Here is a 13,957-nt window from a genome sequence, read left to right as displayed (position 1 = left end):
TCTTTGTTGTATGAAGTGTGTGCAGTCAGGGCACTGTTATCATCTTCACTGCAGCAGCTTGTTGACCCTAAAACTTATCAGAGCATATCTTCCTGCTGGAGCTCTCACATGCCGTCCTGGGCACCAGAAGCTTGGCTAATGCACCCAAATGAAAATCCTTTGTAAATCCCATTGCTTGATTGCTCTGGAGCCACTGAGAATTGTACAACGTTAATGCTGAAGGACTTTGTGATTCCCAAAGTCATTTTCTCCTCATTACTCACGTGGGTATTAGCACCTCTTGTTTTATTCTGAGATAACGCTCTGTACCTAAGCTGGCTCTTACAACTGTGTTACTGTTTGTGCATATATGCAAGTTCAACAATTTTTCAGTTGTAATTTCGTAAACTCATGCTAATTTTAGGGCGACTGCGTTTTAAAGGAGCATTGTGTAACTTTTCTGATGCTATAACATATCCTAAAGGCATTCTGACAGTGATAGAGTTTATTTCCTCATAGATCAGGGGCCTCATTTATAAAAACTGCGCAGGAGTTGTCGTAAGTTAGTGCGTACACCTAGTAGCTACGACAAGGCGTGCGCCACGCAAACTCCATATTTAGAAAACCCACCGCACGCACCAAACCACGCAATCTTTGCTTTATAAATCCCACCTGCAACTACAATTTGCGCACGTAAACCTACGTCACGTCACGCCCTCTCCACACCTCCACCTCACCATAAAAGGAGCATGTAAAGTGACTCGTGAATGAGATTTCCATAAACATGAGCCGATAATCAGTGGGTTTGACCGAGACACGCGGGACAGAGGGAGGGGGACGCTCCACGCAGCACCACGTGATCACGAAAAAGACTTTATTAAAGACTTTATTAAACCTTGTTTAATAAATAAATACAAAACTAAAAGTGATAACAATGACTCATCTGTTCTTTTAATCATTTTTTATAATATTTAGGCAGCACATCTTTGCAGTAAAGCCCATGTGTTTTTTCGCTGTTTTAAGAGTTTTATCGCTATATTTTTAAGTCTGTCTATGAAGTGTGTGAGAACTGGCCCTCTATATATATGCACGTAGATACGTGCACGCGTAAATTATGATCGCGTGCGAGAGATTCAGATGCCCTCCCCTGGAGAGGGAAAGGAGCGAGGGAAGGACACGAGGATACGAGGACACAGATTTAGCATGAAACACATCAGATACAGATGCTATTCTGCCAATTAAAGTCCACACGAAACAGCCAAACTGCTCACCTATGAGTGTGAGTGTGGGTCTGGGTCGGGACGGGCACTGGCATTATTCTGTTCTTCATACAGTCAGAGAGCAGCTCTCATGTACAAGAGTTCCACATTACACAAAAATGTAGGGAAGATTTTGGTTCGGGTCAGGTTCGGGTAGTAGGCTTCGTGTTGTCCGCAGACTCGGGTCACTCTGGCGCTCGGTGCGTAAAGACTAAAGTAAAAGTGTTAAAGTTGCGTTCATTAAATCAAAGCCTGGCTCCTGCTGCATCCAAGGGAAGAGTTTTTCTCTCAGGTCGGGTCATTATTTCGTCCTCTGTGTTGGTCACAGACTGTGTTCTATAGAAGTTCTATGGTCGCGGTGTGGACTGTGGGACTCTGCGCTACACCGAGTCAGGGAACGTGGCCGCGCTCGTGCACGAGTGTCAAATGTATAACATTGTGGAGAATAATGAGAGGAATAAACAGCCCTTCTCCGTATTTTGGCGAACCAAACACTTAAATTCACAAATCAGACGGTAATTCTTCTATATACGTGGATTTTCTGATCAAACACTTCCTCAAACTCTGTTCACTTCTGCTTCTCTCCACGAGTGTCGCTTTTTCCCCGTGTCTCCAGACTTTGCGTAGAACTTACAGGAGGTCCCGAGTTGGCGTAGAGTTAAGCAAAGAGCCACGCCTTAGTCGAGTTTTATAAATACCGCGGTTGGCATAGGAAGCGCGCACGCACGGATTTTTGCGTAAGCAAGCTTTATAAATGAGGCCCCTGGCCTGTAAACCATACTGGCCATCTGGATTAACAGATTAATTATATTTAATATTGTGTACCTTTCGTATGATGCACACTGCATAAACCAAAGAGCACATCTAAAGGGTAAAATGCATCAACAAAATTTTAACAAAATTTTAAAAATTGTACATATATAGGCCACACCTGTATATAAACCGCAGGTGTCCATGTCTCCAAGAACATTTTCAAGTATGGGCTGTCAGCTGTTTGTCGTCATTGTGCATTGAGTCAGTTCCTTACGCTGCCTCAGCGCATCATCCCCGTCTCTCCCCGCGCTCTACTGCGCATGACTCCTGCAAGAACTGCTGCCCTGTCTCTATCATGTCTTGTAGGATTTCAGCAGATTTCAGGTTCTCCCGGGGGGTTAGGCTAGTTCTATCGATCAGGTATAAGTAGATGTCCGGCTACTGAAGATTGAGACGTTTCTTCTCATCATTTACACATACGGGTAAAACGTATCCCCCTCACTAATGTTAATTTAGCATCGTAACTTATTTTGTCACCCGACGATAAATTATTTGAGTGCACTGACAATATCGTTAGCTAGTATAGCAACTTCATGTTAATCCTACATCCATGAGTAAATCGCACAGACACCGGAACTTTCTGTTCTCAGGCTGCATGTATCTGCTGTGTTGCCAAACCCTAGACCATTTTGGATGGACAATGTGACAAACAAAGAATCCATCCATATATTAGATGCATCGTTTTATTAGCCGCAGGGTTCAAAGTGTGAGAAAAAAGTAGCGGCGTATAGTCCGGAATTTACTGTATGTTTGATGAATTCTTTCCAAAAACACACAGCGTCTGGGCAGGTCCAAAATAAGTTAGAGGTGGTTTCATTTTTCAGTTCACAAAATGTACAGTTTGTGTCCATTGCCTTTCTAAGATGATTCTTTACCAGATAACAGAAATGTAGAAGTTTGTAGAAGATTTCCCTTTGCTTGTTGGTGATGAGATATTTGTGAGGTAATGTTGATACATTTTTTCATGTAATATAGTCAGTAGAGTCAGGCTGCTAACAGCGCACGGGTAGGGCTCCGTTTGGGAGGTGGTGATAGTCGCTCTTTTTCCACAGCGACTCATTATGACGCAAGTTTAATTGAAGATGAAGCCAAGTAAGTTCCTTTTGAAAAGTTTTTCAAAGTTTGGTGCGCAGCATCTTCACTCACACCTGCTCAAGCCACCATCTTCGGGTGCTGGCACTGTCCTTCCGTTTCCCCAGTTTAGGCTTCTGGCACCACTAATAACATCACTCTGTTGCAGACAATGAAATTGCATCAAAGGTAACCTTGTCGTCATATCACTGAATACATATCAGAACGTCTAATAAACAAAATGTGAACTAAAACATGTTCAAATAAAATGGCAAATACTGATAAGGAGTATTTTGCCTTCCCCAAATATTGGTTGTGACATGTCCCCAGCATCCCTATAAAAAACCTACACCCTTGGTATTAGCTCCCAGAGCGGTGTAGCTTGCGTCGGCTCAGTAACTATAAGGTGGAGCTAATAGAGCGAGATGACTGGACAAGAACACAGACTCAAAAGACAAAAACAAGATGGCAAAAAAACAAAATATAAACAGAGAATATTAATTTCTCACCTAACGCTGACATGATCTTGTGATAAACCGCCTGATTTGCAGTAATAGCAGCATGTTTAGCAAAACAAAGCTAGTTGAGACTATTTAATGTTTTTGTGCATGGCTCAGATTGTCCTTTTTATTAAAACATACAATTCAGGTACAGTTTTGATTTTATTTATCAAGATGTTTGAACCTAGAGTAGTGCTCACAGAATGAGGGCACAACTGAGGTGTAAGTGGCCCCATCAAAGTGACCTGTGTCCAGGCTGTGTCCAAGTGAACAGTGCTAATGGAGAAGAGGCTATAGTGTGGATTATATGGAGCCTCCACCAGAAAAAAATATATAGTTATGTACATTTCAATCCCTAATACATGTTTTGTTCCAACAACCATGATTGAGTAAACTAGTGAAAATAATGTAAATGAAAAATGACTCCTGTACTTAAATTGCAAATGTATTTCACAATTGCAAAGGGACAACATAAATGCTTCAATGTTGTTATGGGATTGTCAAATCAAATGACATAATTGCATTTTAAATTGGCCAAAAGTATCATCTTGATGTAATTGAATAACGTGAAACCAAAATAAATAGCCCATCATTTAAATCATGACTGACTAGGAGCAGGTGAAATGGATGAAACAGGTCAGTGGGTGCATGTAGGCAAAAGAATCATTTACCTCAGTAATGTGCTCTGGACCATATACACAATCTGTAAACTCCCATTCTTTAACTATAGGAGCTCTTCATATTCTATTCAGATGAGTCAGACTGAAAGGGCCAAACTCTACTTCTGCACAATAAGTGAAGATGCTTTTCCACATTTTACGTTCTAAAATGCCCTTGACTGATTTTGTGTAGAGTACATAAAGTTCTAATCCTGAATTTGGCATTGGTTAGTACTTTAGTAAAGTGGGCTGGGGTGTGTCAATTGACCGTGATAGTGTTTTAAGTGTTGATGTGCAGCTTAACTCCGCCTCAATAGACAGACTTGTGAAATAGGCTTTTATAAGTTTAACATGATTTAAACTGAGACAAAGACAAGGGAGGGCATTGCTGAAAACATACTAACTTCTTGTGTGTTCATAAAACTTTGTAAATATTAAGGGGAAAAGTTAAATGGCTGTGTGGCACTAGTACAATTTCTGACAAATGTATAATTTTTTTGTTATATCAAACACAATTTCATGGTTGACATGGTGGAAGAGGATTAACACCCAATTTTTCTACCTTTAAAAGAAGCAGGCTGCTAATACTGTAGCCGCTAATCCTCCAGCACTCGGGGCATGGATGGGCTCTGTCTGTTGGTGCTGTTAGCACAGTTAGCCTGTCGCGTGAGGGGAGCTGACTCAAGCAGTGACGGAGGAAGTGCAGAGGCTACAGGGAAATCAAGAGTTGTTGTACCCAGCAGCTAGAGAGGGACTTGACAGTGTCAAAGGATTATGTACTGTGAGGCTAACAATACTAATGGCACTTCTTTTGCATTATGATAATTGCCAAGACAAAATTGCCACCTAATTTCTCCCTGTTTCTAATTATTGGGCTCTTCAATGCAAGCAGGCAGAGGGAGCAGAGCATTGGCAGGCAATTAAACTCCTGCAATTATGACTCTATTGTAAAGTACGGCGTTACCAAAGATTTGTAGGGCAGAGAATGATTGCTCCCAGGGCAATTAAATACAGGATAAATTTGGACATGTAATTGCATCTTGGAAAGTTCACTTATGTTTTCCCACAAACTTTTGTCAGCTATAAAATGAAAAGATGAATGTTAGAGAGAGAAGCATCCTGTATAGTCTATTAAAATAACCAAAAACCATTATGAGACAGTAAGGTATGTACTTTTTGGCTATGGAAATGTACAAGTTCTTTCTTTGAGAGTAACAAAATAATATGACTTACCTGAATTCCATGCAGTCGATTCTTAACTCACTCATTATTTTGAAGGTTGAGCCTTATCAAGAGGATAACAAATGTTGGTAATAACTTTATAGTTCACCTTTATTTTCACATGCTTTTGATGGTTACATGACAGGGATAATTATAGGCTCTGATTTTGGGGACATTAGTGGTTTAGATGGTGTGAAGGAGGCAAAACAAAGCAAAAAAGCTTCCTTCGCACAGGTGTATAAGCTGGGAAAGCTTAATTAATATTAATTATAGGTATTTTTGTCTATTGTTTTATCATAGTGCACAGGGCCATGTAACAGTGAGTGCTGAAAATAATTACATAATGATAAAATTGACATAATTAGCAAACAGAAGACACAATTATTTCATTTAGGTGGACAGTCTGGAGCTGATGATGAAATACCCTTATTCTCTCTCTCGCGCTACTTCCGGCCACCACATAAAGTAAATAATTTAATTCAGTTTCTAAAAACACAGTTTCAGATTTGTTGTTTTTATGTTTTTCTCATTATAAAGAAAAAAAAACATCTTTGGTAGGGTTTATACTTCTAAAAGTCTGCAATCCAGCCTCCAGAATTCAGATATGCATAATTTTCAAATGGATCGTGATAGTCTGTTTGTCTCAAAAATAAATACATAAATAAAAATAATGAATAAAAACATGGGTGCTATGGACTTCATCTTCGGACTTCTTCGCTTCTGCAGACTTCTTCAGAAGAGAGAAATGAGTGAAGCGCTTAACACTGTCAATCTGAGGTGAGAGAAGTTTTATTTTTTGCTAAATGATGGATGACCAATGAGCGTCACTGAAATCAACAAACCTGACTGCTCTGTCGGAGTTTGGCCTAAGACACGAGTAAGCAAGACTTGTAGGTATCTTGTGTTTCAACAGAAAAGTAGGTTAGATCATAATAACCCTACTGTATAACTTTTAACACATTAAGCCCTTTTAAACAGAAAGAGAACATCAGCTGTTGAGCACTTCTCACAAAAGCTGAGATGATAGATGTTCCAAGGTATTCTTTCTTCATTTTCCTCACTTGTAATTTATCAATTCTGTTGCTGATCAAAAAGTCTCCACCAAGTCATCTACTGACAATGCACGTATTGTTAATGCTGTATAAAGAATGACAATGACAGCTCTGTAAAATAGTTTGGTTTTGGAAGCTGAAGTCATCATGTTGCAGGCAGGCCTCATAAATCATGACTTGCCATATGTTTTGCACCAGAATTTCTTCAACATCTTTGGCTATACTGCGCCACTGCTTCTATCACCCACAACACTTTTTTCCGCTTTTCAGTTCATCCTTCTTTTATAAATGATTTCAGAAGCGTCCCTTTCCTCTGTATGACACATCTCAGTGCTGACGATAAAGGCACTCGATATGGAAAGCTGGACGCTAACATTTTAAAACAATACGCATGTGACCTGTCTTTAATCAAAATAAGGGATGCAAGAATGTCAGTAAAAGCATCATTTTACAACATTTGGAATACTGCAGTTCTCTGCATTGACGCTGTAAAATAGGGCCATTTAAATGTTCAAATATGCAATACAAACAGGACCATTTGCCCCTCAAAGTGCTGTCACAGAGAAATCACCAAAAGGGTCACCCCCGCCTTTTCCATCTTAACCTCCAAGCCTCACTGTTATTAATGGCGTCATCATTTTTTCTCTACTCACTCTATTTCCCTGATAGTGGGCTTGCTTCATCGTGTTCTGCCATGTTTCTGTAATTGCTCCAACAGCCTGCCTTATGCTGAGTGTATAGTTTTGTGTGAGTGTGCCTCTCTTTGGGGCACATATGCACGTCTGTGTTACCCCCCTCCACAAGCGCACACACACATTTGCCCGGCTGTGAGTTTGTGGGGCAGAACCACGCTGCAGGCTAGCAGGCACACTGAGTGAAATGACAGTCTCCAGGCCACTGTTGGTTGATGACCGTGAAGACATTGCGGTTAACGTAAAGTGAGCAACCGGCTGTCACTGTAAGGTGCATCTGCAACAATACCCTTATGTAGGATTACAACAAACAAAGCCCAACTGTGCCAACGCCTCACAAGCACTTTGGGGTTTCAAAGTGTCTCACAAAGTCAAGAAAGGACTAGTGCAATTTGTCAGTCTCTTCCTCTTACTCTAAAAACTCTTAAAGGTTGAGGTGGGCAGGAATAAAAGCTGAGCCAGTGAATGAAGAGAATGCCTGACCATCACTAGTGCCTGTCGGGGTCAGATAAAGTGAGGAGTAAGTGCTTGAAAAGCTACAAAACAAGAGACACTTGTGTGGAGGAGGTGTGGAGGAGGAGCGTGAGGCCAGGCATGAGCGCCGCTGCCTTTACCCATCATTAAACGAAGCCACTTAAAGAAAAAACGCTCCGCTCAAAAAGGTCAATACAAGGCACTCCATAAAACGTGATGGTTTTACACTGCTATCTGGAGAATCGTACTCACTGCAATCGAGAGGCAGAATGTTTGGGGGACGCCAGCGTTTCAGATAAACAGTTTAATCTATCAGATGTTGTGAGTGAGGAGTCTTCGGGTTGGAGCTGAAAAGCACTAAATAAGGTGCCAATTTTGGGTTGTAAAGAGGGACGATTACACCACATCAATTCTAACCTCTCAGTTGTTAAGTCAAACTTCTGTCACCTTCTGCCTGCACTCCCTACACATATACATGCACACGCACACAGTAACACAGTTTATTATGCAGTAACATTACCACATCCCCTTAGGCAGCTGTGCATCTCCGTATGACTGATGAGGGTAATTTCTTCCAAACAACAGAATGATCACTTTGCTAGTGTGAGCTACAGGCCCTCCCCCTCCCTGGTCTTCTCTTGCTCTCTGTCTCTTTCTTAACTTACAAAAAACACAAGCAATGATATATATTCAGGAGCACTCTAACATGCAGCAGAGTTGGAGAAGACAAAAAAACATTCATTTTTTATTGTTGAAGTTTTCTCAGTGCGATTGTTGTCATTCTGTTATTATACTGTAGTAAAAGGCACAGTTAACACCATACACTATTCTTGGTTAGTATATTTTTCAGTGTAATGGACATATCATTTAGCATTTTTATCCAGTATGAATAAGTACAAAACCAGCAAGCATGGAGGACAAACACAGAGATAAAATTTAAGCCCCAACAGATGCAAAAGTGCCACTAAAATTAAGGATGCACTAATCTGATGATGGTATTGGATATCAGCGCAGATACTGAAACATTTGTTGGACTGGATATCAGCTTCCAAATATTGGTTCATCAGATATTTTGGTTGGACATGTACAATGATTTGAAAAGGACAATTTACTGAGTTTAGTCAGCCCAGAAAGTATTATGTCTGAACTTTAATTTATACAAAGTTGTTCCGTCTTTACTTGAGCGATAAATAACACCTATAGCACACATTTAAATCAGTTCTGTCTTATTTTATTTTTGTTTGAAGATATTATCTCTGTTCTGGTATTAGTTAATGTCCTTAGATTGCAACAGTATGGGAATCGGTATCAAAAATGAAAAATCTGAATTGGTGCAAATTTAACTAAAATACTACATAACTTGCAACATAACAAACATATCAGTAAAAAATACTCAACATAATCGAATGTAATCAAACCTCAAACTCTTCCAACATGATGTAACTCTCAACAAAAAGCCAAAGCCAAATGGGATTCATTTTTAACATATAATATTTGTATTGTGATAATATTTCTATAATATTTAAAGGTGTTGATCTGTTTATTTTCTTTTCAATATCATAACAGGTTACACATGGCTGTCAATGTCTATGGAGAATCTTTTTTTTTTACATGGTCTTAAAAATCAAAGTGAATCTGACAACGATAAGACAAATTCAATATAAAGAATAGAAGTGTAAAGGCTGTATACAGTGGGGACTGAGCCACTTTGAGTTTATTGTTTGTGTAGAGCTGGTCTTCACAGATACTGAGCTAAGAGTAGTTAGGGCTTGTCTCGCACTTTCTCCTGGCCCCATAGGTTCAGCCTCACTGGTCTGTCTTTACCTATTCTCCCATCTGTCAGTCACACACCAAAACAAATCCACCTGTCCACCGCCAGGCTGGGCTGGACAGGCAGTGCCACAGCTGTCTGCGCCCTGTACTCTGGACCATGCAGCGCCCCCCACTGGTGATGGAAAGCCCATTAAGATACTTATTAACGCAGCTGTCAGACCCATCTCCTTCACCTACACAGATATGACAGCCTAATGAAGACAGTCAGCATTAATATAGCACCCTGAACATAGAAGTCATGGTTCTGTGGGTTTTTGGGGCCCTTATGTCCTTGATCGCAAGAACTCTCGAGCCTTTGAAACATTATAGCAATCCATGCGTTAAGAGACAGCATTCTCGCCGCGCCACTTGATTGCCTCCACAATGAAGCTATTAATGCTGCATTATGTAAATCGTAATGGTCGCAAACATCTAATAGGATAAAGGGTAACTACAGTGCAATTTAATGCCGCTGACTTTCACTGGGTCTTTGAAGGATGTTTTCAATTATAAGCCCAGCTAATTTAATTCACTGTTTCATGGCTGAAAATGCATTTTTAAAGGTTGACTGAATCTCTATTTCAGAACTCGAGTTTAATCAGTCATGTACATTGCACACTAGAACGTCCTCTAAAGAGACTGACAAAGTTGCCGGGGATCTGGGCTCTGGGTTTTAAAGGGACACAGCCCTACCCACTTCTCCTTTTTTTTTTTACGCGCCGTATATGGCATAATTGTGGGAGGGAGTGCATTGTTGTAAAGGATGAAGAGACCGGTGCCTTTAAGAGGGCTGTCTCTGCTCTCCCTCATGCTCTGCCTCAACCACACTGACACTCCTCCTGTGAGCATTAGTGAGGCAGCTTGTGTCCCTTATGTCTCTATGGAGGGAACAGAACACACTTCCCAGAGCAGCACAGCAGAGAAGGACAGTGCTCCAGGGATGACGCCCCAGGTGCCGACCTCCAGTGGACTCAACGCCACTGCTAGGATGAGAGCAAGGAGAGGAGACACAGCTGGAGCCTATCTGGAGTAAAACATCCAGAGGCACAAACGCCGGGACTGCAACTTTCACAGCTGGGTCCAAGCAAAGGGTTCGCTTTCAGTTGACGAAACATGATCAGAAGATGCAACTATGCCACAGAAGAAGGAGTCTCAGAGAATAAGGTAAAGTCTTGAATTGTATTTCTTTCATATGCTTTAAAGAAAGTTCTTAACCAGAACTTTTGAAATGTCTAATGTAAATATGATGCATAACTGAGCACACTTTTTGTTGTATCTGTCACCAGGCTTCTATCCCACTCGCCATTTGTGGTCTGAAATTGAGATGCTCTTTAAAGAATATCTTCAAATGTCCCAACAGTGCTGTTAATTCAGCAGCCTGGCGTTTATCTTATTTCTCCAGCTCTTACTGAGAGGAAACATTAAAGGCTCCACTGATAGTGCTCCTGGGGACGGGGGAATATTTCTTATGAAGTCCTTAAAATTTCACCACTGTTGACTGGGAGGAAGGAAAAATGTCACCCAAAATTCGGTGAGCTGTATTTTTTTTTTTTTTAAGATAGGGTTAGAGTTATAGTTACTAAAAATGTTCACGGGTTGCCAAGTGGCCAGTGCCCACAGCCAGTACTTAAGCAGGGACAATACGGGGATATACCCAGGGCTGAATGTTAACAGACAGATGCAAATACCGAATAATGGAGGCATGGCGATGTGCTCTGTATACCAAGGTCAGACCTACAACCCTCCTGTCCAGACACCAGTGGTCAACAGTGTCCCAATCCCACCAAAACCAATGCCACCTATTGCCCCACCTCCAGCAGTCAAACTAGGGCAAGAAGGCTTCAAAAAAGTCTGTCGAAGTGAGGAGGACAGCCCCAGCCCATTTCCAGGACTGCCCTCCGGAGTGTTGGAGATGCGCGTGAAGGAGGGCAGCAAAATCCGTAACCTAATGGGTTTCGCCATGGCTCGGATGGAAGGCGAGAAGGGAGCCACTGGAACCGAAGGCAGCGCCAGAGGTCTGAGGCAGGTGGTCTTCAGCGGGTCGGGAAGAGCAGTTACCAAAACCATCACTTGTGCTGAGATCATGAAGCGTAAAGTGGGCTCCCTCCACCAGCTCACCAAACTGCGCTACAAGACTGTGAAAGAGGTGTGGGAGAACAGCGAAGGGGGGGCGTCCGAGATGACAGTGCACAGGTCAGTCCCTTCTATCAGTATTCTGCTATCCAAAGACCCGCTTGACCCCACGGAACCCGGCTACCAACCTCCGGAGGCTCTGAGCGCACTTTGGGAGGAGAGAGAGGGGTTCAATTCGTCACAGTCAGCAGCATGTAAAAGACCTCCAGGACCTTTGCCATACACCGCGTCTTTCCCCCCTGGTAAAAGAGTGTGTCTGGGGGAAGGGGCCCAGGCGGCGCTCCCCCCTCTGTGACTGCAGGCTGGACTTGTGTCAAACAGTGGAGAGGATTGAATCAGAAGGAGTTCATTTGGAGCTGCCCTCCGCTCAAGCACAATGCTGAGACAATCAGAACACTCACTCAGATAGAACCGTGCACTCCAAGAAGAACTACTGGAGGGCATAGGACCATTTTGAAGCTTGACTCAACAGCATTTAAAGGGATGTTTTTCTTGGGACGTCCTACATCACATATCAAAACTGACATTTTCATTCAATGCATTTTTCACATTGATATGAGAAAAAGCCATGGAAGTCACAGGGAGCAGATTTCTGCTTGCATCCTGTGAAAGACTTTGGCCCTTCCATCATTACTATGTAGCTTCTGAAAGTACACAAACAAAACTATTTCAAGCCATTGATAAAAATAAATGCAAATAATTTCATGTCTGATTACAAAAACAAATTAAATATTGTCTCCAGCCGCCATTTTATTTTTGTATTTAATCTTTCCAACTTTCACACCCCATTTGCAAAGCTTTGATTGAACTGACTAAAGGAAATCAGAGCGTTGATGGTCTGATAATGGAAGTGAAATTTGTGTGTAGAAAAGCTGATTTAATGACAAAGCTGTTGATAAGGCGCAGCTCCCTGTAACCACCACGGGCTGACAGGAACGCCCAGGGCAAAAATACAGGCTAAGATTATCATTAAGATAGCAACATACCACAACACATTGAGGAAATGGATTAAAACTGGGTCTGATAGACTCTCACATATACACTATCTGACAAAATATAAGGCAAGTCAACCATGAGATCCTTTTTTTTTTTTTTTTTTTACTAGCTACCTACCTGTAAAAATCTACTACCTTTAAGACAATAAGCGTAAGACTTGAGGCAACCACTTTTGTGCACACATATTTCTCCATATTGTTTTTATCTAATTTCTCCCATTAATACCAAGAAAGAACAGACAATGAATGTAGCAACTCTTGCCAATAAGTAAAAATCACATTTCAATACAATAGTTTTAAGGACCTTTCATTCATTTTATATGTTTTATTCATTTCTATTTTGAAAAAATAATATGGCGTTAAGTCATGTTCTTTTTTTTCCCCATCTAATTTAAATTGCATCTCCTTCAAATGATAAGGTTCCATCTGACCTTTTTTGTTGTAGTACTCATATTCTTGTTCCTGAGTACCCCTGTTTATAATTCTGTTTATATCAGCAAAACCTTATTTCCCTTTTTCCTTTGTGCTCTATGAATGGTCAAAACTTTAAATCTCAAAATCTCAGAATTACCTATGACATAGATAGAACCTTATAATTCTAAGGGGACGATAATACCATTTTTAACTTTGAACTGAGTTACTAGCAACAACTGGATGCAATATATAGAATGTATTTGGATACTAGTATTGTGTACATTGTAAATGATTGAACACAATTCCATGTCTTAATTCAAACTCGCAGCAACCTCAAATCCTGTAGGACTGTTACCATCTCATCAGCTCTGACTTCAGGGTATAATAAATTAGACTCACTAACTCTTGTCTGCAGCCTTACCATTGATCTTAATGAAAATCTCCAAAAGCAGATGTTACCCTCCTTTGCTATATTAATCAAAGTGACAATACGCTTCAAGGAAATGCTAAGGCCTCTCTTCCTGACTACCACAGAACAGTTTTAGACTATATAATGGTCAGGTGCACGCAGAGTGATTAGCCTCCCTCTCGATCCCATTAAGTGCATCACAGTATAGCAGAGCATCCAAGGTTGAATAAGGAACACTGCAACTGCATGCAGCTAACTGTGTGTCCTTAAGTCTGGAAGGTTATCACTGTGGGTCATTGTTATCATACAGTTAACAGCTTTTTACACAGGAGCCCATGGGGAGAGTCAGTCCTAGATTCCGGTCAAAGAGATAGTGACGCTATAAGTAAATTTCCAATCGACCCGCATCTCTTATCAAGCAGAAAGTATCCTGGGCCCAACGCGAAAATGCAGGAGAAGGTAATTGGGGATAGC

General features: G+C 41.1%; 1 protein-coding gene across 2 annotated transcripts; it reads left to right on the top strand.

The window, feature by feature from the left end:
• Positions 1–10,383: 10,383 nt before the first annotated feature.
• Positions 10,384–12,401, top strand: LOC110175357 (ribonuclease P protein subunit p25-like protein). 2 transcript variants are annotated; one of them, XM_055154753.1, is made up of 3 exons: positions 10,384–10,696; positions 10,819–11,063; positions 11,260–12,401. In XM_055154753.1, the coding sequence occupies exon 3, from the start codon at positions 11,325–11,327 to the stop codon at positions 11,958–11,960; it is 636 nt and encodes a 211-aa protein (XP_055010728.1). In that variant the 5' UTR covers positions 10,384–10,696; positions 10,819–11,063; positions 11,260–11,324; the 3' UTR covers positions 11,961–12,401. The 2 variants fall into 2 exon arrangements, with proteins under 2 accessions (XP_055010728.1, XP_020797184.1); XM_020941525.2 differs by having other exon boundaries at positions 10,819–12,401.
• The last annotated feature ends 1,556 nt before the right edge of the window (positions 12,402–13,957 follow it).

The sequence above is a fragment of the Boleophthalmus pectinirostris genome, unplaced genomic scaffold (assembly GCF_026225935.1).
Source record: "Boleophthalmus pectinirostris isolate CB_2022bp ecotype Guang Dong unplaced genomic scaffold, ASM2622593v1 HiC_scaffold_19, whole genome shotgun sequence".
In the NCBI taxonomy this organism is placed as follows: domain Eukaryota; kingdom Metazoa; phylum Chordata; class Actinopteri; order Gobiiformes; family Gobiidae; genus Boleophthalmus; species Boleophthalmus pectinirostris.
The sequence above is the reverse complement of the archived record's forward strand: the minus strand, read 5'-3'. Positions and strand labels throughout refer to the sequence as shown.

What these genes read in the sequence shown, in the direction of transcription:
- LOC110175357 (XM_020941525.2), top strand. Translation starts at nt 11,118, where the DNA reads ATGTTCACGGGTTGCCAAGTGGCCAGTGCCCACAGCCAGTACTTAAGC.